This window comes from Canis lupus, chromosome 23 (assembly GCF_048164855.1).
Source record: "Canis lupus baileyi chromosome 23, mCanLup2.hap1, whole genome shotgun sequence".
In the NCBI taxonomy this organism is placed as follows: domain Eukaryota; kingdom Metazoa; phylum Chordata; class Mammalia; order Carnivora; family Canidae; genus Canis; species Canis lupus.
Genome location: NC_132860.1, coordinates 8658400 through 8681313, shown reverse-complemented (window position 1 = coordinate 8681313; position 22914 = coordinate 8658400). Strand labels below are relative to the sequence as shown.

General features: G+C 53.2%; 1 protein-coding gene across 7 annotated transcripts in view; it reads left to right on the top strand.

The window, feature by feature from the left end:
- NAV2 (neuron navigator 2) overlaps positions 1-22914 on the top strand; it is a 727084-nt gene that overhangs the window by 694841 nt on the left and 9329 nt on the right. For all 7 annotated transcript variants that reach the window (XM_072793786.1, XM_072793782.1, XM_072793781.1 and 4 more), the window contains 10 exons: positions 3129-3282; positions 4406-4568; positions 5299-5399; positions 7722-7817; positions 9601-9769; positions 13743-13978; positions 16301-16455; positions 16671-16742; positions 18162-18358; positions 19483-19601. In XM_072793786.1, the coding sequence (XP_072649887.1) occupies positions 3129-3282; positions 4406-4568; positions 5299-5399; positions 7722-7817; positions 9601-9769; positions 13743-13978; positions 16301-16455; positions 16671-16742; positions 18162-18358; positions 19483-19601 (1462 nt within the window). The remainder of the gene's footprint in view (positions 1-3128; positions 3283-4405; positions 4569-5298; positions 5400-7721; positions 7818-9600; positions 9770-13742; positions 13979-16300; positions 16456-16670; positions 16743-18161; positions 18359-19482; positions 19602-22914) is intronic.

Sequence of the window (22914 nt, the reverse complement as noted above, 5' to 3'; positions counted from 1 at the left end):
TTTTTTAATTTTTTTTAAAGATTTTATTTATTCATTCATGAGAGACACAGAGAGAGGCAGAGACACAGGCAGAGGGAGAAGCAGGCATCATACAGAGAGCCTGACGTGGGACTCGATCCAGGGTCCCCAAGATCACGCCCTGGGCTACAGGCGGTGCCAAACCACTGCGCCACCGGGGCTGCCCAGCCTCCCCCCTTTTAAAAGGAGATAATTACATCACATCTCTGTGGAGTTAGTAGTGGATGGAGTAAATTACTAGTAAGGTTCAGATGCCTGGCGCAGTCGTCCGTGTAGGCAGTCAGCATTTGCTGAGCACCTTTTATGTGCCGATCAGTGTGATCAGGCTCCAGAAATGATGCAGAGAACCCGGGTCCCGGAGCAGCCGGCAGCCATGCAGGAGACCTGAAGAAGACAACCGAACCCTAGTGCAGAAGGAACCAAGGGAAAGGTGCTGCCTTGAGCACTAGGAATAGAGACTAAAACTTAGCCGGGCCTGCTGCAGAGGAACTTGATTTTCGGGAAACCTGGCTGGCTCAGTCAGTGGAGCATGTGGCTCTTGATCTTGGGGTTGTGGGTTCAAGCCCCACACTGGGTGTCAAGATTGCTGGAAAATTAAATCTTAACTTGATTTTCAACGTCATCTTTGTGTTGGGTAGGACATCCCTCCCGTGTGACCTTGCGGTTGTGTGTTCCTGAGAACGGGGCTATTTTGGGGGGAGCACAGTACTCCTGGAGGACTTACTCTCAACACAGACTTTATTAGTTTGCTTCTCTATGTAAAGTCACTGGCCAAGCTCTGCGAGGTCACCCATGTGATATATCCCACAAAGTGGGTGCTCAGGAAGTCTTGTGTCTCTTTGATTGCAAAAGCTCTCTGGGGAAAAGGTGCAGACCATGTGAAGGTGACTGGGGCAAAACGTCTGCCCCAGAGGGCCCGATACAGCAGACTGATGGTGTGAATCCAAGCTAACTAGTCCCTGCAATGAATTGGAGCCTTCGAGGTCTGTGCAGGGCGTGGTTTAGCAAAGACTGGAGTGTCACGATGGAATTTTGTTCAGACTTTACACTCCACTTAAGCCAGGAAACCATACTCCTCTCTCAAAAAGAAACCAGTGTTTGCGAGCCCCCACTGCAAACCTTGCAGACCAGAAAAGGCATGACCAGGTAGCTAAACCCTACAAACCATAGGCTAGTCAAAGCACAGAGAGAGGAGGGCCAAGGGAGGAGGATCTGAATTCTCAAGACATTTTCTAGCCTCTTATCCCAGATCTGTTAGCCTCAGTTTGCCCTAGGCATAGAGTGGAGATACTCAGAAGATTTTCAGGAATTTGTTAAAGGGTTTTGGAAGATTTTGTAGCTGAGACATTTCCTTGGCTGCCAACAACTTTTAAAAACTGGAGGTAGCTTTCTACTCTGTGCATCTCTTGAAGCCATTCAGGGGCAGGTCGAGAAAATCACAACGAAACGATTTGGCCACTCTGGTGTTAAATTTTTCTTCTAGTCCTTTCTGCCCCCAAAATACAATTACATCTCTTTTAACAATTATAAATGGTTTCCCTCTGGCAGTGAACATTTCCACACCCTCAACCAGTTTTACAGGTCAGGCTTTTCTTGGCCTCAAATCTAGGGCTTGGTGTTGGAAGAGTGGGCTGCGCGATTATTTCTGCAGAGACCACGTGCTCACCATGTCGTTCGGAGATAATCAGCTTCAGCTTTGTAACTTTATGAACGTGGGTTTTTTTTTTCTTTTTCATTTTTTCTATCTTCAGTCCAAGAAATGTCAAACCTGCTTATTCTGGATCACCCCTGACACCAGATCCAATGATCTTTGAAATCAACAGACTTTTTTTTTTTTTTTTAAGAAAGTCCTCTTGTCTAACATGGCAATTCATCATGACTTTGATGATCTTCCACTTAGTGCTGACTCGCCAGGTATCTGAACAGCAAAACTAACTGATCACCTAAGGAACCCAGCCTAGAGGGGCCACCTCTTAAGACAAAGATCTGACATGCGGCTGGAGAGGTAGACACTGAGCCACCCTGTTGTACAATTTTCACATAAATCTGTGACTTTGTCATATCACCCTGTCCGCTCTCTTATGATCTGACATGTTTCTCTTTTTTGCCATGAGCTTATTAAGCAGTGTGGGCAGGTAGGGGAAGGAAAGAATGTTGCTTTTTTAAGACACTTTTAAAAGATTGAGTTATAGGGGTAGCCTGGGTGACTCAGTCGGTTAAGCATCTGCCTTCAGCTCGGGTCATGATCCCGAGGTCCTGGGATCGAGCCTCACATGGGGCTCCCTGTTCAGCAGGAAGTCTGCTTCTCCCTCTACCTCTGACCCTCCCCACCCTCAGCTCATGCTCTCTCTCTCTCTCTCTTAAATAAACAATTTTTTTTTTTAAGATTTTGTTTTTTCATGAGAGACGCAGAGAGAAAGGTAGAGACATGGCAGAGAGAGAAGTAGGTTCCCTGCAGGACTCGATCCCAGGACCCAGGCATCACAACCTGAGCCGAAGGCAGATGCTCAACCACTGAGCCACCCAGGCACCCAATAAATAAAATCTTAAAAAAAAAAAAAAAAAAAGAAAGAAAGAAATGAGGTTTAGAATGTGACCAAAAATAAATAACCTCTTCCACCCAAATCTTTCAGTTACCTTCACTTTTGGGCAAATAAAAATCACCCCTCAGCTGTCTGACCTTAGAGTGTCTAATCTTTAAAACAGACAGTTGACCTTCCTTCCCTGAGTGGGTTTAGCTCTCAAGGGCCATGCGGTGTCCCCATAGAGGCCCAGCTGTGTACACATTGGGACCGAAGGGGCGGTTTTAAACCCGGAAGGTTCCCGCTGTCTTTTGCCGGCTCCTGTTTATCCCAGATTATTGGAATTTGGCTGAGGGGCACGCCAAAGCCACCCTGATTGCCAGCGTGCTGCAAAGAGCATAGAGAAGCAACACAGTCTGGATTTCGGGGGCCTTGGCATTGGCGCCCCGGGAGGCGCTGGCCGGCTGCTCAGACAGGGTGACAGGCGCACAAACCTGCCAGGGGACGCGGGGGACACAGGCTGGCGGCCAGGGAGGCCTGAAGCCACGAGCTCCGAGCTGGTCTCCTCAGCAGCGCCTCTCCCCGCAGCATCTCCGAGTGCATCGACAGTGAGGCCGAGACAGTCATGCAGCTCCGGAACGAGCTGAGGGACAAGGAGATGAAGCTGACCGACATCCGCCTGGAAGCGCTCAGCTCCGCGCACCAGCTCGACCAGCTGCGGGAGGCCATGAACAGGATGCAGGTGAGCCCGGGCCCCCCCTTGCTCGCAGCTCCCCGCTCTCCTCTGGTCCTTCGTTTTCCTCTTGCTTTTCCAAAAGGAGCAAGGCTCCTTCTCTTTCCGTGCCCTCCCAGGTATTGCCCAAGCCTCTCCGCCTCTGACTTCCCGGGGCCCTGCCATCGCCTCCTGCGAGCAGCAGTCTCCTTCGCCTGGCCCTTGAGGCCTCCCAGTTTCACCTCCCAGACTCATCAGTCAGAGGGAGCCCCTCACTGCTCCCTTTGCACCAGGAATTTCTGTTTCCTAACGTTCCCTCCGAGGGGATGACCTGCCCAGCCGAATCAGACCCTTCCCCCAGGGTTAGCCTCACCTTCTGCAAAGCTTTTCCAGATCCCGCCTCTGGAAGAGTTAGTGCTCTCAACTGAATTCCTCTAGATGTGTTCTCACAGCCCCTCACCTTCCACCCTGGATTGGAAGGCATCTGCATCTTCTGGCTATTTCTTTCTTTTTTCATTTTTCATTTTTCTTTTTCTTTTTTTTTTTTTTGCATCCCTTTCTCTGGAGGTAGTCCCAGGGCTTTGCACATGGTAGGTCTTCCCTAAATATCTGTAAGGATGAAAGAGCCCTGTGGGCCCTGCCAAATGGGTCCTCGCTGGAGAACCAGCATTTCCCAAAGGAGGTGCCACAGAACACATGTTCCACGAGAGGCTCTGTGGAGGGAGAGCTCCTGGATCACCACTGTTTAGGAAGGCTCTGCACTCTGTGCCCCCTGCAAGGCCCACAAGGCAGAGCAGTTCTTAAGGGCTCTAAGTCTTGCAGGAATGAAACCCGTCAAGCCCAGAGTCTCTCAAACTCCTTGAATGCTAAGGCTCTTTTTCAGCTAAGACTCAGGCAGCAGGCTGTGGGAAACATTGCTGAGGTCTTTCCGAAGGCCAGCTCTCCAAAACGATGGCCCTCGCCCTGCCGGACAGGTCTCGTATGCACCCAAGAGCAGCAAGCACGGCCAAAGCTCTCCGATGGTGTGACTGACCGGGCCTCGGCTGGGATACCCAACTTGATGGCGGTGGGGGGCTCTCTGGTCCCTCCTGCGGTAAACACCTGTTCGCGTTACATCCACCTAGTAAGGGAGCCTCTCCCTTCCTCTTTGCAGAGTGAAATAGAGAAGCTGAAAGCCGAGAATGACCGGCTGAAGTCAGAGTCTCAAGGCAGTGGCTGCAGCCGGGCACCCTCCCAGGTGTCCCTCTCTGCCTCCCCTAGGCAGTCCATGGGCCTCTCGCAGCACAGCTTGAACCTCACCGAGTCAACCAGCCTGGGTGAGTGGCATCACCGGGCTGGGCGCAGGTCAGGGCCTGCAGCGGGCTCTCCAGTCTCCAAGCACGAGCCCCGAGATAAGCAGATGAACAGATCAAACGGAGAGGCAACAGGCGTGCGTGCACGTGGGGTGCGTGTGTGTCTGGGTGTGCGTCTGCTACCGACATGAGCTCAGCCGTTAGACTGCTGTCATGCTTTGCTCCAGTGCCCCCACTTCTCCGGGCCATGAGCTTGGATCCTCTTGTCCACCTTGCTGAGTTCTGTTTGGTCCATTTTTAAGAGGCTGACCTGCAAGCTGAATGCTGCATAGAAACCCCACAGCAGCGGGTCCCAGTTGGGGCGGTGGCTCGCTCTGTGGTCTTCCTGCCTTCGGGACGGAGTCCAGGCCAGCACAGTAATGAGCGAACACGGTCTAGGTTTTCTTTGTAAGCATATCGAGGCCGACGCTTTGATTTCTTATCCATGATGCCGCGTTGCTGTCGTTTTGGTTGAGCCTCTGCCTCGCACTTCCATTTGGCAAGGGACATCGTCAGCCTGCTGGTTCTTGGTCGGTCCACCATCGGTTTCTGTGGTTGCATTCTCCATTCTGCCCTCTGCCCTTCCCCTACCCGCCCCCCCCCGCACCCCGACACCTGGTTTGTCCCGCTGCCGTGCCAGCAAGCAGCGGGGGTGTCAGGAAGCCGGCTTTGCTGTCCCCATGTGCCTAAGGCTGTTGATGTTTTCCATTCGCAGACATGTTGCTGGATGACACTGGTGAATGCTCGGCTCGGAAGGAAGGAGGCAGGCATGTTAAGATAGTTGTCAGCTTTCAGGAGGAAATGAAGTGGAAGGAGGTTAGTTGGATGCCTTTCCCTGCTCTGCGTGTCCCCTCTGCAGGTAGAACTGCCTAGCGTAGCGATGTCATCGTCAGACCGAGTCACCTGAGCGCCCGAGGTGATTCGGGGGTTCTCCTAACGCTTCCCTTAACTCCCCGTCATCCCCGGCAGCGTTTGACACGACGAGAGTGACCAGATGACCCTCCCTCCCTCTTGCATTTGGAAAGTCTAATAAAGTACTAAAAATATCCCCGTGCCGCGCTTTCGCGGAACTAAGCGCTAACCTCCGTCAGGAATGGCTTTTCTGAATCTAACGTGTTGCAAAAGCACTTCGCACAGAAGCAAGCTGCCCCAATTCAGCCGACCAGGAGCACCAGTTTTGTCCAGTGTTCAGAGGCCGCCGACGAGGTGGGAGGCCGAGGGGACCAGGCCCCGCGGGTGGCTAAGGGGAAGCATCCTGGCGGGCTTCCTGACTCCCCGAGACTGAGGAATCTTGAGTTTTCTGTGTCGTTCCTGTTCCCTGCTGGGGTCTAGGAAGGTCACGCCACACCCACCCCAGGGGCTTTTTTGGGGTAGGGGGTTGGCACAATCTTTAGTCATTGATTAAATCCACCTGATGCTGTAGTGACCCTCTCTCAGAGAAGCGGGGAAAGACTTCCGGAGTCGTTACTTCAAGTCCCCTTCAGTCTCTTGTTTGTTGTTTCCCAGCATCCGTGCCGACCCGCTGCCTGTGGTCTAGGAGTCCTGGGGGGACCCGCAGTGCCCACCGCAACGGAGCATCTACAGCCAGACTCTTGGCAGGAGGATTCCACAGTAGGGCTGGCTCTCTCTTCTTGTCGAAGGGGGTAGACCCAGGTTTTGGAGCCGCCCATGATTTCCTCCTCATCTAGCCTAAAAATATATATATTTTTTTATATATAAAAATAAATATGAAGAGATTCATTTTCTTTTTTTTTAAAGATTTTATTTATTTATTCATGAGAGACACACACACAGAGAGAGAGGCAGAGACACAGGCAGAAGGAGAAGCAGGCTCCATGCAGGGAGCCCGACGTGGGACTCGATCCTGGGACCCTGGGATCACGCCCTGGGCTGAAGGCAGACATTCAAGAGCCACCCAGACGTCCCAAGAGATCCATTTTCAGAGCTTTACCTAGTGGAGTGATAAGACTATCAAGGGGAAAAATTCATCCTTAGAACATCCTTATAAAAAATTCAGGTGGGGGTTCCTGGGGATGTGCATTGTTCTAGGGATCCTCAATAGGAACAGATAGATGTCACGTTTTATAAAAGTTTGAGTCCCTTTTAAAAATTGTGTTGTTCTGGATCACCACAGCATCCAGAGGAATCGGTCCAGCAGACCAGGTTACCTCCGTTTTGTAACTGAGGAACCTGGCGCCCAGGTGACAGGGCAACTGGTGAGGCCGGGTCTTCTGATGGCAAGACTGGTGCTCTTTTCTCGGCTGCTTTTACTTACCTGCCACATACACCCCCGCCCGCACTCCCTGCACCCACCCTTCCAATTCCGTATCCTTATGAGCACATCAGATCTGAGATTTTAAAATCCAACAAGATGGAATGTTCTATTAGTTTTTCTTTAATCATTGTGATTAGTTATCTCCTCCCCTGCCCCCCTTGTGCAGAGAGCCCTATTGGGCGAAGTTGAAAAGAAGTAGGAAAAAGATACTTTATTGTGAACTTCTCAGAGTTTTACTTGTTTTCTAAATTGAGTATGATTTAACCTTTAATTAGCAGAAAAGCAATCAGCGTTGTTTAAGGAAAAAAAAAAAAGGAATGTATTCTCTCCTGAAGGAGTTTAAGATCTAGCAAGGAGATAAACTTGGTTTACAGATAGACCTAAATACCTAAAAGTAAACAAGTACAGAATACGTTGATAGGTTATATGTAGAACCAGTGAAGCAGTGGGCACCGTGAGCCTGGTGGGTTAATCACTGAAGGCTTCCTGGAAGAGGTGAGCCTGCAAGCAAGGTTTGGAAAAGGAGAGATGGCAGGAGAGGGGAGAAGCATTCCAGGCAAGCGATGTGATCTGTGCACTCTCCAAGGTACACCTCTAGTAGACGCTTCTAGATTCCAGAGAGGAGGTCCTCTCTTCCTGACCCACGGATTGCTGTTTTTCCAAGACAGCAGGGAAAGTTTTGTTTTTGTTTTTTTTTTAAAGACTATTGTATTCCAGCTACGTTGTATCTGGTGTTGTAACAAATAGAACTTTTATTCCCCTCTCAAACCATTGGTGGAGTTCTAAGGCAATCTGAGTCCTTGCTAACCTGTGTCAGAAAGGATCCGCCTGGTTTTCACCTGCATGCATTTCCTTACCTTTAGGATTCCAGACCACACCTCTTTCTTATTGGCTGCATTGGAGTTAGTGGCAAGACGAAGTGGGATGTGCTCGATGGGGTGGTTAGACGACTGTTCAAAGTAAGTGTCTGAGAGGCTGGCTGCAGTGGTCTGCCCAAAGTGGGGCCTGGGGCGGAAGGGAGGGAGGGAGGGGGGGGGCAGTTTGTGTCCTGACCGGGGCCTCTCCTTGGGCCTGCTCCCCACCCCTGTCCTCGCGTTGCTGGGACTTGTCCCCAGGCCACTTAGGTAACAGGAGGTTGGTGAGTACAGACCAGTGATGGGCCAGCCAGTGAGAGCCGTTTCCCTGGCCCTGAGCAATTATTTGAGCCTCGCGTGGTGAGCTGCTCATGTCCAAATCCTCCCCTCACCTTAGAGTTGTGTCCTATTGAATATGCTTTGGAGTGAGTGCCCTGTGAGCAGGGCGAAGACCGCAAATTTCCATTCTTCATTTGATCCAACTTGGCCAACACCTCACAGAGCCTGTGATTTGTGCTTCACACGACAGTAACATCTGTTCAGGGGCCAGAGTCCAAGATGGTACTGAAGTTATTCTTGCATTTGTTCTAATCACATCACCGGAGTGGGTGGGTGTTGATCACAGGAGGAATAACTAAGGAGTACGGAGATGAACCTGCAAGCGCAAGGTGTTCGGGAAGAAGCTTTTCGTACTTTCTTTTCTGCTGTCCCTAAGTGAGTCCGCAGTCATAAGTGCTCGCTAATCATGTCTCCTGAGCAGTATTCGTACCCTGCATTTTTGGTGCCAGAGACCCTGCTAACGTGATCCCAGTTTATCTCCAAGCCTGTGAGGAAGGCCCTATTATTTTCACATTTAGAGGAAAAGCAGGACTCAGAGCAGGTCACTTGCCCAAGGTCACAGAGCCAGAACTCAGCCCTGCTGGTCTAGTTCTGTTGGTCTGACTTTAAAACCCGAGTTAACAAGTGCAATCTCTAGCATCTCGATGCTGGTGGCTTCACACGCGGGAAGCCCTGTTCTCTGGCCAAAGGTCATTCCCCATCTTGGAGGGCTGTGGAAATGTGACCGGGCAAGAGATGGGAATGGCTGAGGGCAGACCAATCCCGCTGCCTGGACCCAAAACCTCGAGTCTGCTGATGGGCAGTCGGGACATCCTTGGCTTAAAAAGACAACAGTTTGGGCTGGAGACAGCCTGTGGGGCGTCACATGTGAGGAAGTGAGACCATTAAAGGGAGAGAGGCTGTTAACCAATATTCCACGTCATCATCTTCCAGCCACCTCCTGCCCACAGACCTTCGGTCCAAGGTCACTGACCCCTAAAACCTTTTGGTCACTCACCTCAGAGGGCACACTTTCCAAATTAAACACAATTTTTCCTGCTGCTTCTTTCGTGCAGTCCTGGAGTCAAATACATAAATGTATCTGACTGCAGAACTCCTTTTTTTTTCCCTGGGGTTTGCTCCCTTTGTCGTCATCAACGTGGTCTTTGCTCTGGGCCAAGAGAAGGGGCTGGTGGAGAGATTTGGCGTCAGAATTACTTTCTCGTGAGTTTTCGAGCACTGGTCACAGGCCCTGGTGTCTTCAGGACTTCAGCTGAACTCAGGAAAAGCAGCCTCACTTCTCCGTGCCTGGTTCATCCAGACTAAACGTCCACGATTGTGTCAGGGCTCCCCTCCACGTCACTAACCAAATAAATCTGTACTTGAAGAGGCCTGCGATCCTCGGGCATCCTCCCCGTAGAAAGTCAGCTCCTCCCTCCCCTCGTTCCACAGGTTTCAACCCAGGCATCAACTGGGAAAGAAGATGGTCATAAATCACCCAAAGAAAACATGAGTCACAGGCGGATTTCTAGCCACGTCTTTGATGGGGTCTTGATTTTACTCTTCCCAGGAATACATCATCCACGTCGACCCCGTGAGTCAGCTGGGGCTGAACTCAGACAGTGTTCTGGGCTACAGCATCGGGGAGATCCAGCGCAGCAACACCTCCGAGACCCCCGAGCTTCTGCCCTGTGGCTATCTGGTGGGCGAGAACACGACCATCTCCGTGACCGTCAAAGGTAAATCCGGCGGATGGCGGAGGTCGGTCGGAGTTTTCAGGAATTGCAGTTTTTGTTTTGTGACTTGGCGTAGCAAACCGTGGCCACAGTTTTGTTTGCCCACATGTGCGTGGGTTGGTTTCTCTCCCCCCTGCAACCACAGTCATTCTTACCTAAGCAAGTTCAACGGTCTTTAGCTTTTTCAACCACCACCGGAAGCAAACAGGTTTAGTTTATTGCTGAAATTATATAACAAAAGGTCCCATTAGCCTTATGACTCTGAGATGTTGGAATCTTAATAACTCTGATGAAACAGGGCTCCACGGAGACCAGTGGGTTATTCTTGCCAACCGGCCTTGGATGTGCTCGCGTCCTACAGGTGGGAGCTTCTCTTGCCCACGCACCGTGCTGCTGGTGCTTCCGATTGCCTCATCACGCAGGGATGTGAGGCCCCAGGCCAAAGTGTGTTCCAAAGAACTCAAGGCCCACAACGTATCTTGGGGGGGTGGGGGGGTAGGGGGTGAGAAAAAGTTTCCTGGCCAAATAAGTCTAGAAAACTACATCATTAGACCCAACTGTGTGTAGGGGACAGGAAGACAGGAGTGTATTGATGCACCAACTCCGTCCCCAGATATGCCAACTCCTGCCATTAAGAAGGCTGTTTAAGGGGCACCTGGGTGGCTCAATCAGTTGGGTGTCTGCCTTCAGCTCAGGTCATGATCCCGGGATCAGGCAATCGAGCCCCGCATCAGGCCGCCGCTTGACAGGGAACCTTCTTCTCCCTCTCCCTCTGCCATTCCCTCCACGTCTGCTCTCTGGCTCTCTATCAAATAAATAAATAAAATCTCCTTTTTTTAAGATTTTATTTATTTATTCATGAGAGACACAGATTGAGAGAGAGAGGCAGAGACACAGGCAGAGGGAGAAGCAGGCTCCATGCAGGGAGCCCGACGTGGGACTCAATCCCAGGTCTCCAGGATCACACTCTGGGCTGATGGCGGCACTAAACCACTGAGCCACCCGGGCCGCCCAAATAAAATCTTAAAAAAAAAAAAAAAAGAAGGCTGTTTAATCTGACATAAATGTATTTGACTGCAGAACTCCTTTTTCCCCTATATTTTATGAACTCCCCCGCAAAAATATAGATTAATAAACACTGCACAAAGCTCAACCTTCAGGGTGTCCCGTTTCTTACTTCCCCATAAGGCGCAGCTCTGGACTAGAGTTTTAACAGCGTGCTATTGGGGTTGTTTGATGCAAACCTTGTTTCCTGGTTGCAAGGTTTTCCAGAAGCACCCCACCATTCTTTAGGAGCAGCAGTTTCCACCCGGCTCTGCCAGTGACAAGTCTAATGTTACCAGTCGAGCCTCACGCACAGCCTTCTGTGAAATTGCACAGCTGTGGCCTCAGGCTGCAGGGGACAGGCACCTACCCCAAATTAACTTTAGCGGAAATTCTAAATGCACCTGGAAAATGCAGGAATACACTTCAAACACTGCTGGATCCGGGCATCCCGACAGTACGTGAGAACCAGGCCTGCCCCCGCCTTGTGTATTTTCTGAGCTCTTTGCACGCGGCTGCCAAAATGGCCCTGGTAGCCCTGCTTCATCCTTCTGGCTTGGCAACCTAAAAGAGAGAGAAAGTCCTTCTGGAAAAGTGTGACAGAAAATTCTTCAAGATGATTCTGGGCCCACCTGAGTCAAATGGCCGTCACTGACCCGGTCATTACGAGTAGGGAGAGGGTTTGGCCCAAGCCTGGCTGCAAGCCCGCACCTTGGGTGGCTGCAGGTGCTGGGTCAGCGCCTCTTGAACCACCTGGGATAACCTCCCCTTAAGAAGGAAGAGTCAGACTATGAGGGGCAGGAGGAAGGGGTACCAGGCACACCAAAACAGGGCTGCACTACAAGAACCCTTCAGGGAAAGCCTGAACACGTCACAGGTTCAGACTGCATTTGGTCCACGCCGGGGAGCATGCATTGTCACTTGTAGGTGCAGCTGCAGATCCTGAGGGGTGAAAGGAGCCCTCTGTTGCAGACACCAGACCTCTGTAGGAACCGTGACAAGGTGGTCTGTCAAGGGGGAATGTGCCACCCTCCCCGCTCCCCCAGAGCCCGATCTGCAACCGTCAGCATGTCAGGTGGTGCGGCATCTCGAGGGATCAGCTCAGGTTTATTTTTAAGCAACACCTGACTTCTATTTTCTGGCAGTGCTTGAAACTTAGGCCTTCAGGACACTGTAAACAATGCAAGAGTTTGAGCTGAGAGATCCATGGGCTGTGGATGGTCCCCTCCAGGGTCCCCCGGGGTTGGGGCGGGGGTGTGACTGGGCATGCCCTGAAGTGAGTTCATCAGCAGCGCAGTCACTCCCAGGGGGTTTTAGGGCAAAAGGCTAAAAAAGCAGCACATATGTAGAGAGGGATGTTTTTGTGGGTTTTCCCCTCTCTTATTATTAGGTTTAGACAAGAGACCCTGCCTTACGTACTTTGCATCAAGTTTCAACCAGTGTAAGCTACACTTAGCTCAGTGCCAGGAGAGGCCTGTACCCAGAAGATAAGTCATTTAGAAACCTTCATCATGGTCATTCTGGAATACTCTCTCGCATATAGTGGCCATTCTTGGTGGGGGGGGCGTGGGGGGAGGATTAGATACAAGCATATAAATGCATTTGAGGGGTTGTTTGCAGTGAATAATTAGTCAAAGTGAGTAATTATGTCAAATTATAATACGCCCTTATAAAACAGAATAAATAGGGGCACCTGGCTGGCTCACTCAGTGGAGCATGAGACTCTTGATCCCGGGCATGTAAGTTCAGGCCCCGTGTTGGTTATAGAGATTACTTAAAAATGAAATCTTTAAAAAAAATAGAATAAGTGCTTTTTATTTTTTTACCTACATATACTAGTTTTCTTAAGGTGAGTTTTAACAGAATTATCTTAGGTTTCAGACAAGTAACCTTGGATGGATCTTCTCTTGAGAATGATGTCAAGAAAATAATTCTTATAAAAAAGCCAACAGCCAGGGCACCTGGGTGGCTCAGTTAAGCATCCTGACTCTTGATTTCGGCTCAGGTTATGATCTCAGGTTGTGGGGTCCAGCCCAGCACTCAGCAGAAAAGGAGAGGTTCTCTTTCTCTCCGTCTCCCTCTGGCCTTACCCCCACATGCACATGTGCACATTGTCTCATTAAAAATGACTAAACAAATGTTAAAAAATTAAAATAAAAAAGCCAGCAGCCCTGACTGGTGGAGTTGTCTCAGGTAGGAAAGGGGAAAGCTACATTTCCTCTTGACATTGTTGAGGCTCTGAGCCCTTGGTGGGTGGCATCTCAGCCTTCACCTATAGTCCTCATATCCCTGAGACCAATTACATTCCTTTGTTTTAAAGATGAAAGTGGGGACACCTGGGTGGCTTAGCAGTTGAGCCTCTGCCTTCAGCCCAGGGCATGATCCTATAGTCCCAGGATTGAGTCCTGCATCGGGCTCCCTGCAGGGAGCCTGCTTCTCCCTCTGCCTCTGTGTGTCTCATGAATAAATAAATAAAATCTTATAAAAAAATAAAATAAAGATGAAAGTGTTGCTACCTTCATGGCATATCTGAGCGTGGGCAGCAGTGGTCCGTGGCGCACAAGAGAGAACAGGGTGACAGGGCGACCCCAGGGTCTTGGCAGACACGGGAGGCTCAGGTCTGGTTTGGGCAGACCCCAGCAGCCTGGTGAATTCAGACAGGCAAGCAGAGCCCAGAGTCTTAGGAATTCTGCAGAAAACAGACAGCGCCCGAGGGCCTGGGTGTTGAAGTTGAGTCTGAGTCTGGGCAAGTCAGCCTCGGAGGCCTAGCCAGGTGCTAGCCCACACGGTGCCCGTGAGCCGAGCGCCCAGCCTCCCATATACCTGGGTGGGCAGCAGTCTCAGAGGAGTGGCCACCATGGAAAGAGACAGGCAGTCCCGGGTGGCACGCACAGAGGTGGCTCCAAACCCTTCCTGTCCCTCTCCAATGCAGGGCTCGCGGAGAACAGCCTGGACTCCCTGGTGTTCGAGTCTCTGATCCCCAAGCCCATCCTGCAGCGCTATGTCTCCCTGCTGGTGGAGCACCGGCGGATCATCCTCTCCGGCCCCAGCGGCACCGGGAAAACCTACCTGGCCAACCGGCTGTCCGAGTACTTGGTGCTTCGGGAGGGGCGGGAGCTGACAGACGGTGTCATCGCCACCTTCAACGTGGACCACAAGTCCAGCAAGGTGAGGGGGTCGTCCGGAGGATGCCGCCGGCGCCCCAATGGGAGAGCAGCCTTGCCCACGTGCTCTCCCTTGGGGTCGTGAGAGCCTGGTGAAGGACGTCAGGGTGGGGTGGCGGAGGGAAGGCTCTAGCCCACAACTTCCCGCGCCGAGTGCCCTCTATAAGGCGAGCTCGTTCATTTCTCACTTGCCCGCTACGAGCTGGCTCTGACGCTTAGGATCGCCCCAGAAGCACCCGTATCCGTTTACCAAGAATTTGTCATGTGCCTACCTGGTGCTGTTGTTTCTCCCAAATGAAACATGCTCTTGAGGAACAGCAATGACACTAATGATCCTAGCCCGCCTCACAGACCCGCTTGCCCATGACCAGCGCACGGCCTCCTGACAGCCTCAAGGGAGAGGGTGTTGCTACCCTCGTGTCACAGAAGAGGGACCTGGGCTCGAGGCAGGTGGCCACGTGCCTAGGACCGCTCACGTGGTCCAGAGCGGTGGACTCCAGAGGCAGCACAGAGATTCACTCCTGCTTCACGGGGACCAGCAGAGACGTTTGGTCCTACGTCCCGGGCCGAGATCCTCAAGTGCTTTCTCAGCCCGTTCACTGTTCACACGTGGGGAGGTGATGGACCATGCGCTCTGGCTGGCCCCCAGCAAGGGGACCGGTGAGCCAAAGGTGATTGGGAGATGACTCTCCCGCCCTCCGAATCACCTGGCGTGCCCGAAGAGACAGATTCCTAGACCTCATTCCCAGATGATCGCTTTTCCCGGGTGAGCCGGGAATCTGTGCCGTTCACAGGATTGCTGGGTGATTTTGACGGAGGGGTAGGATAGAGAGAAGTTGTCGGAGTACCGGTCCCCAGAGTCTCTGTGGGATTCTGCTAAGGGAAGGCACCCCCTCCTGGGGCCAGTGAGAGGAGGACCCCAGGCACGTGGCTGGGGGTCGAGCCCAGGCTAGACTTCAGCCCCCTCTCACCTGCCCCTTGACCAGCACCCTCTGCAGAGTCCAGCTCACCAACCGTGCCCCACGAGCCTGAGTAGGGGAAGGAAAGCTCTGGAAGCTCTGTGCTTGTCAGGGGCCCGAAGCCAGGAGCCCTCTGTGGAAAGGAGGCTAAAGGAAGAAATTACTAGTAGCATAAATAGTGGGGCTTTTTCCGATGCTAGCAAGCCACATTTTGACTTAGAAGGGAGGCACACATGGAGGCAAGCCCTGAGTCTGGAGCCAGCCCTGCTGCTTCCCCTCGGTGTGTGCAACCTCAGGCCGGCACCTGATTTTGATGTGCCCAAGCCTCCTCATTGGTAAAATGGAGATAATCCCAGGGCCCACCCAAGAAGCTCACTGTGGGGCTACGGAAATTCTGTACGTGAGGCTCCAAGTCCCTGGGCGCTATTGCTGTGACGGTCATACTAGCAGGCAGGCATGCTGGTCCCTGGCCGGTCCTCCGCTCGCCATTTCAGCCTTTCTCCTTTTGCACTATCTTCCTTCCCTTTCTCTTCTGACACACACCCCTCGCCCCAGCCGTGCTGGGCTGCATCCAACTCCAGCCAATCCCCTACCTCTTCTCCACAGTTCAGCCCGGAGCTTACCCTTTGACCCAGACCTTCCAGAGCCCCCTCTGCATGTAGACCCTCTCCCCTGCACTGTTGGTTGTCCGTCTGTGATGGCACTAATCAGCAGTGCTTGCCTGTGAGTGGGGAGGGGTCCTTTGCTGTATTGATCCACCAACGGCTTCTGGCTCTCAGGAAGGTGCAGGGGAAGTACAGAAGCGTATGAGGCACCTGCCCTTGGGAGCTTACTGGAAGGTGCGCATCATAAGCAAAATCAAGAAAAATGACCCTTCTTGGGGCACCTGCGTGGCTTAGTCGGTTAAGCATCTGCCTTCAGCTCAGGTCATGATCTCAGGATCGAGGGGGATCGAGCCTGCTTCTCCCCCAGCCCCTCCCCTATCACTTTGTGCAAGCACATGTGCACCCTTGCTCTCTCTCTCAAATAAATCAGTAAAATCTTCCCCCCAAAAAGAAAGAACAGTTCTGGAGAAGCGATAGAGCAGGAATACAAAACCATGCCTGGGCACCCCACCGCGCTCTTGCCCAAGGCAGGTTTTCTATTACCTAGTGAATTCCAGGAGGCAGGACCCAGGCCTTCCTCACCCCCTGCCCACCCCACGTCTCCTGAGCCCCCAGATAGATGCTGCATAGCAGAGGGGCACTCAGCACACATTCACCACACGGCCTCCTGCAGGGCCTCCGCAGCTGTGGGACCCGCCAAGTGAAGGCTCTGAGCATGTACATCTTTATTGGGGTGCATTCACCCACTTTATTCGTTCACAGGAATTGCGCCAGTACCTGTCCAACCTTGCTGACCAGTGCACCAGTGAGAACAATGCTGCGGACATGCCCCTCGTCATCATCCTGGACAACCTGCATCACGTCAGCTCCCTGGGCGAGATCTTCAACGGGCTGCTTAACTGCAAGGACCATAAATGGTAAAGGGCAGCTCCGGACCTCATGGCCCCCAGAGGACGGCAGCCATGTGATGTGGGGGTGCGGGCACGGTGCACGTGCAGCCCGGGGTCAGCGTGGGGGGCGGGGGAGGCAAACAGCTATCTGCGTGGACATGCGGGTGTCGTGGGCTTCCGTGAGCACCTTGTCTGGCTTGCCTTTGACTCACAGAGCCTTCTTGTCCTCCGTGTCCCCACAGCCCTTACATAATTGGCACAATGAACCAGGCTACCTCTTCTACTCCCAACCTGCAGCTTCATCACAACTTCAGGTAAGGGACTGCTTTTCGAGCGCCGGCAATGGGCAGCGTGCTGAGCATTTTCCCCAGCCAGCTCCTTTAATTCCCTGGACAGCCGCAAGCAGTTAGATTTATTTTGCAAATGGGGACAGGCAGGCTGAGAGAATTGACTCACGTGGGAGGGTCAGTGGAGAGCTGAGACTGGAGCCCGGGTGTCCCTGACTCTCCGCCCCAGGGGGTCAGAGCAGTGGAGGCCGTCACTTATGAATGTCCCCTCAGAGCTGGGTCTGTGGCCCAGCTCTCTGCCGGGCTGCCCTCCTGCGGGGATGAGGAAGGACTGTCCAGCTCCGTGGTACAAAGTCGCGTTGCCATTTGCCTTGCCGTGGCTGGACGCCCTGCACCGACTCCCAGGTGACCGCACCACCCCCCTCTCCTGCCTGGGCCCTTGGATGCGGCTGAGAAGCTGCTCTGTGGTAGGCCCCTGGCCACTCTGCAGGCATCTCTCAGGGAAATCTATTGAAAGTGGACCTGAATTGTGATCATTAGAAATGTCGACTCCCCCAGGCCTGAGATCATGGCCACCTCTGCATCCAGGCTGGCCTGTCTCGTCATGCTTTCTCCTCCCGCCCCACCGCCACAGCTCCCAGCAGGCTGTTGGGGTAACCCCCGCGCCTGCCCGCACTTGGCTCCCTCCAGGCCATCTGCTGTGCCAGCGGCAGCTGAGTGAGCATTCTAGAATTCAAATCTGATCGTAAAACCCTCATGCTTGAGGCCCTTCAGTGGCTCCCTATTGCCTCCAAAATGGAATCAGACTCCTTAGGTTGGCGGGTCAAGTCTGAACACTGAATGACACTGGTCACGCTGACTCTCTGGAAGTTTCCCCAAATACCCATGCGCCTGTGCAGATGCCACAGCATGGTCTCTGCCCCCACCCCAAACCCCTCTGGTCTCAGACCTCCCCTCCTCTGAGAGTCTTCTCTGATTGCCCGGTTTTGCCACGTTTCCTTCCTCTGTTTGCTTTATCTACTTCCTCCACTAGACCGTGTGCTTCTGGGGAACCGGACTGTGTCTTAGTCTTTGTTGCAGCTCCAGAGGCCAGCCCAGGGCCTGACTTCCAGCACGAGAGGCAGCAGGCTCAGTGGTTAGAGCTCCGACTCTGGAGCTGCACCATCTTGGTTCTGATCTTAGCCCTTCTATTAAGTAGCCCTTTGGTCCTGGATAAGTGGTGCAACCTGTCTGTGCCTCAGCATCTCCGTCTGTGAAAGGGGGATGGCGGTCACAGCTCCATCACAGGGCCGCTGTGTGTGCAGCCTTCAGAGCAGTGTTGGGTGCACAGTAAAGCCTGTCCTAGTAACATAGACGCCTTCCGGATCTGAGGAGCTGAGCTTTGGGGAGGCTGGGATCGTTTTTGTCAGTCCTCATCATTGAAAAGCATTGCTGACTCTCCTGCAGGTGGGTGCTTTGTGCCAACCACACGGAGCCCGTGAAGGGCTTCCTAGGCCGGTTCCTGAGGCGGAAGCTCATGGAAACAGAGATCAGTGGGCGGGTGCGGAACATGGAGCTGGTGAAAATCATCGACTGGATTCCCAAGGTCTGGCATCACCTCAACCGCTTCCTGGAGGCTCACAGCTCCTCAGACGTCACCATAGGTAGGTGGGAGGCTGGGGTGGGGGGACAGGCACTGCTCCTGGCACTCCGGCCACCTCAGATGAGTGTCCTTGGGGCCCTGGCCAGGACAGCACTGGCAGGTGCAAGTCAGCCAGAGGCCGCACTGTCGCCATGGATGAGAAGGGGACAGAGGGAGGATCACAGCCCGAGGCAGACCCCGGACTGCCGGTCGTCTACCCTGGGTGCTGTGTCTCTGTCCCCCTCTTTGCCCAGTGCACCGGGGCTCATCAGCAGCACAGACCCGCATCCCGCCCGGGCTGATGTAAACACTGCCGGCTGGGCGAGGAGCCCCCACCACGAGGCTCCCCCGAGCGCAAACCACCCGGCGACATTGGCTCCACTTTAAAAATAAAATGCCATCAACATTCCTGAAGCTTAGGGTTCAGAGAAGGAAAGACGACGATCATCCCACCATCTTAGCTTTAATTTGAGCTTCTGTTCTCTGCCCTCGTCCAGAAGCATATGCTTTGTGTGGTGGCAAACATAGCATGCACACAAGATGCCCTTTTTTTTTTTTTTTTGGAAGATTTTATTTATTTATTCATGAGAGACACAGAGAGGCAGAGACACAGGCAGAGGGAGAAGCAGGCTCCATGCAGGGAACCCGATGTGGGACTCGATCCCGGGTCTCCAGGATCAGGCCCTGGGCCAAAGGCAGCACTAAACCGCTGCACCCCCCGGGCTGCCCAGGATGCTCTTTTTTATCTCACGTTGTCTCCTGAGCAACTGTGCTGCTGCTCCGTTTTCACAGTCCCTCTCAAAGGCTGCAGGATAATCGAATGGGGCTGTACACCATTTGCGTAAACCGTTTCTCTTCTCTCGGACACGGAATGTGCTTCTCTTGCCAGCAGTCAGGGTTAATCCTGTTGCGGTGAACACCTTCCTCCATAAAGCCCCTCCTCTCTTTTGGATGACTTTCTGGGGGAGAGAGATCCGAGGGTGGGGTGACGGGTTCCAGGTGTCCTGCCCTGTGCCCACCACCCGGCAGCTGGTACTTGTGCCATCATCTGGAAAATCATGGGGTCCCTCCTGCGGGGTCTGTTCGGACCATGGCTTCTCTTAACCCCCAACTTCGGCTCTGACTGATTTTCCCTGTGGTCCCCAGGCCCCCGGCTCTTCCTGTCGTGCCCCATCGATGTGGATGGCTCGAGGGTATGGTTCACCGATTTGTGGAACTACTCCATTATCCCCTATCTCCTGGAAGCCGTCAGAGAAGGACTCCAGGTGAGCGGCACACTTGCTAGCAGCCTCCTCAAAATTGGGAGGCCGGGTGGGGGGCCGGGACTGTCCTGGGGACCAGAGGAGCTGCCGTTACCTCCTCCTGCAGACGTCTGACCGACATGGCGTGACTACCCCTCCGCGGGGAGGCCATCAGGCTAGCACAGAGTAGGACAGATGCAAATCCTGGCTCTGCCACTGTTACGTGTGACCGCAGGCAAGCGGTTCAGCCTCTCTGTGCGCGGCGCCCTCGCTGCTGGGAGAGGAGGCCAGCGGTCTCCACCGCGAGGCGTGATTGCGAGGGTTAGATGCAGGCCCGGCCACGCAGTGCTCAGCACAGTGAGTGCCCAAGAAATGGAAGCGTACAGTTTGCAAAATACTCTCCTGTCTGCAGGTCAGCTCAAGCCCTGCATCAATCCTGGGTCTTGAGCAGAGATTTTTTTTTTTTTTCCTCCATTTTTCAGGAGGGGAAAATTAAGACTCCAAGAGAGTAAGTGACTCGCCCAAGGTCATAAAAGTGACACTTTAAGGAATCTGGGATTTGAGTCCGGGCCTCTAGCTTGGATTCCAGGTTCTGAGGCCTCAGCCCCATTGCACTCAGCACTTGCCACCAGGACACCCGTGCCCACCCCACCTCTCCCCCACCCATATGCCCCTGGGGCCCACGAGGCTGCATGTCCCTGCCCTGCAGCTGGAAGGGCAGCATCCTTCACTTCTCATTCAGCCCAGCGTTGAATGCCAGAGGCTTAGCACTAAATTGGAGCTTGCGACAGTGTCGCTGTGGAGCCTTCAGGCAGCTGGAGCAGGCGACGGGCGCAGCTGAAGAATCCAGGAAGCAGCCCGGTTCCCAGGGGCTCCTGGGCAGTTGGAGAGACAAGAGGCTGCCGTGGGCCGGTGCGGGACACAGGAGGGGGCACGCCTACGTGCGTGTAGGGTGGAGCCCGGGAATGGCTGCAGTCTCTGTTCGTCATTTGTGTACGTCCGGCCAAGCCTGGCGAATATGCAACTGCTACGTGACAGGCAGCCGCGCCGATGGTTTCAGAGGCGCTCGGGACGTGAAGACCTGGGCAAAGAATGTACTCTGCTTTCTGTGACTGCTGTTTCATTGAATGGGAACACGGGTCCTGCAAATGCAGGCCACTGTGTAGATGTAGAAGTGCGTAGTGAAGGCGACGTAACAAGAAATTAGGCGGTCACTTGGTCAGCCCCAAGTCCTCGGTTAGCCGTGTGTGAAGCTCATTCACTGATGGCAGCATTTCTCCTGCGTCATGTGGCTTTCATGAAGAGAGGTCTGAGGGGTTTCAGATCTTTGAACCTCCCTGGGTGGGTAAATTCAGGGACCTGGGTCGACAGACCCCAAGTTAGTCTTTAGTCAGATGATCTGTGAGGCCACAAACCTCAGCAGCCATGCAGTCACTCCTCTTCTTAGGCCACTGAAAGCATCTCCCACATGCTGGATTCTGGAAGTCTGTTTCATTTCAGAAGCCCCTCTCCTCTCTATTACTGACTTCCAGGGGCTGCGGTGTGCCCGGCTTCCCCGGGAGACCCCCACACGGCTCGCAATTAGAGGGAATTAGGGGTGGAAGCGCACCATTTCCTCCATTTCCTCTTATTTCTGCCTTACCTTTCATTTGTTCATCTGCTGCTGCTTTGCTCCGAATTTATCTTGTGATGAGGGATAGGGAGTGACCTCAGGGTGTGCCTGGAAGAAGCCGTGGGCTCTGTTGCGCAAGGGCCTCCCATGCACAGTGAGGCACAAGCCGGGAGTGGAGACGGACTGTGCTCCAGCCTTGAACTACGCATCAACTGGCCCCTTGTTGGTCCTCACCAAGGATGGACGCGCCAAGACCCTGCTCCTTTGGGCCTGAATTTCAAAGGCGGCCTTCGGGGCACGGCTATAAAGGTGGAGTCTAAGCTGCCCTTCCTGGAGTTCACGGCAAAGGAGCATTGGGCCTCTTTCCCACCAAGAGCGAGGAGGCAACAGGTTGACAGGATTTGGGGATGGCTCTAGAACAGGCCATCGGGGGCAGGGAACAGAGACCTGCCACATCTCATGGGACTTACCAGTTCAACGTGAGGCAAGAAGTCATTGCTTCCCTTTGCTGTGAGGTCCTTTGAAAGACCATCTTTCAAGAGTGTGGGATCAAGCAGGGGAGGCAGCCAGAGTTAGCGCTGTACCACGTTGCTCAAAGGTGAGCCACCTTGCCCTAACCTGTGACCTCACGATCCCGAGAAGCCCAGGAAAACCCCAGAATCTACTGATTCCTGAGGAAACCTGGTGAGTTCTTCAGGCCGCTGGCTTTGAAGGAACGTCTGCTGGCACTTACCGAGGGCCTGCTACTTGCTGGACGCTGCGATGTGCTTGATCTCATTTAGTTCTAACGGCCCAGTGAGTACTCAGTGGCTCATAGATGAGAAGACCAGGCTCATGAGAGTTTTCGGTGATTATCCAAGTTCACTCAGTGGGGTGTGATGAGCCATCGTTGGAGCCAGGTCTGGTGACTACTCCATTACTTCTGTGATTTTCAGGCTGCCCCGAGGAACCCCATCACTCCCAGAAGCCTCAGGTAGCTCAGGGAACAAAGTATTGTATTCTGTAGAGTGGTTCTCCACATCAGATTTCATTTAACAAAAGGATTCCTCTTTTAAAAAAAAAAAAAAAAAAATGTCTGATTCCCCACTGCTCCTGGGTTACTCTGAGTCCATGCTCATTATGTGCAGGGTCCTTGACTCCTGACATGTGCATGCAGGGCCCATGAGGACCACGCACTGTGGCTCAGGGCCGGTAGGCATGTGCCCCTGGCAGCTCCGTACATTCTGTGGAGTCAGAAGGCTCACAGAGGCCCAGGTTTTAGTTCTCATTGTCTGAGCCCTGAGTCAGTGGGCATGCCAGGCCCCTCCCTGCCTAAGGGAAAGTGAATGTCCCATCTGTCTGTCTCTGTCCAGCTGTCTCCGGTGCTCCGCAGAGCTGCCTCAGGGCTCCGCGATGGGGCGGGGGAGCTTTTATGATCATTCCTCTGCTTGCCACGGTACTTACCCAGCCATTCATCACCCAGTCTCGAACATGTCGAGTGGCAAGTGTGGAGGCTTGTAAAAATATTTTCTGTTCTTGCAGATGATGTTCACGTGTGCCTGACGTACATTTGTCTTATGACTCAGTTTCCAGTCCTGCTCCCCCTTGGAGCTATCACTATAAACATTTAGTCTAAAGTGTCTAAAGTCTGGAGCAACTCCAGAGACCTGTGTTCCCCTGCTGGAAGGAGAGAGCATTGGGCCATGAATCAGATGACCCGACCTGAGACCCTGGGCAGGTCTCCTG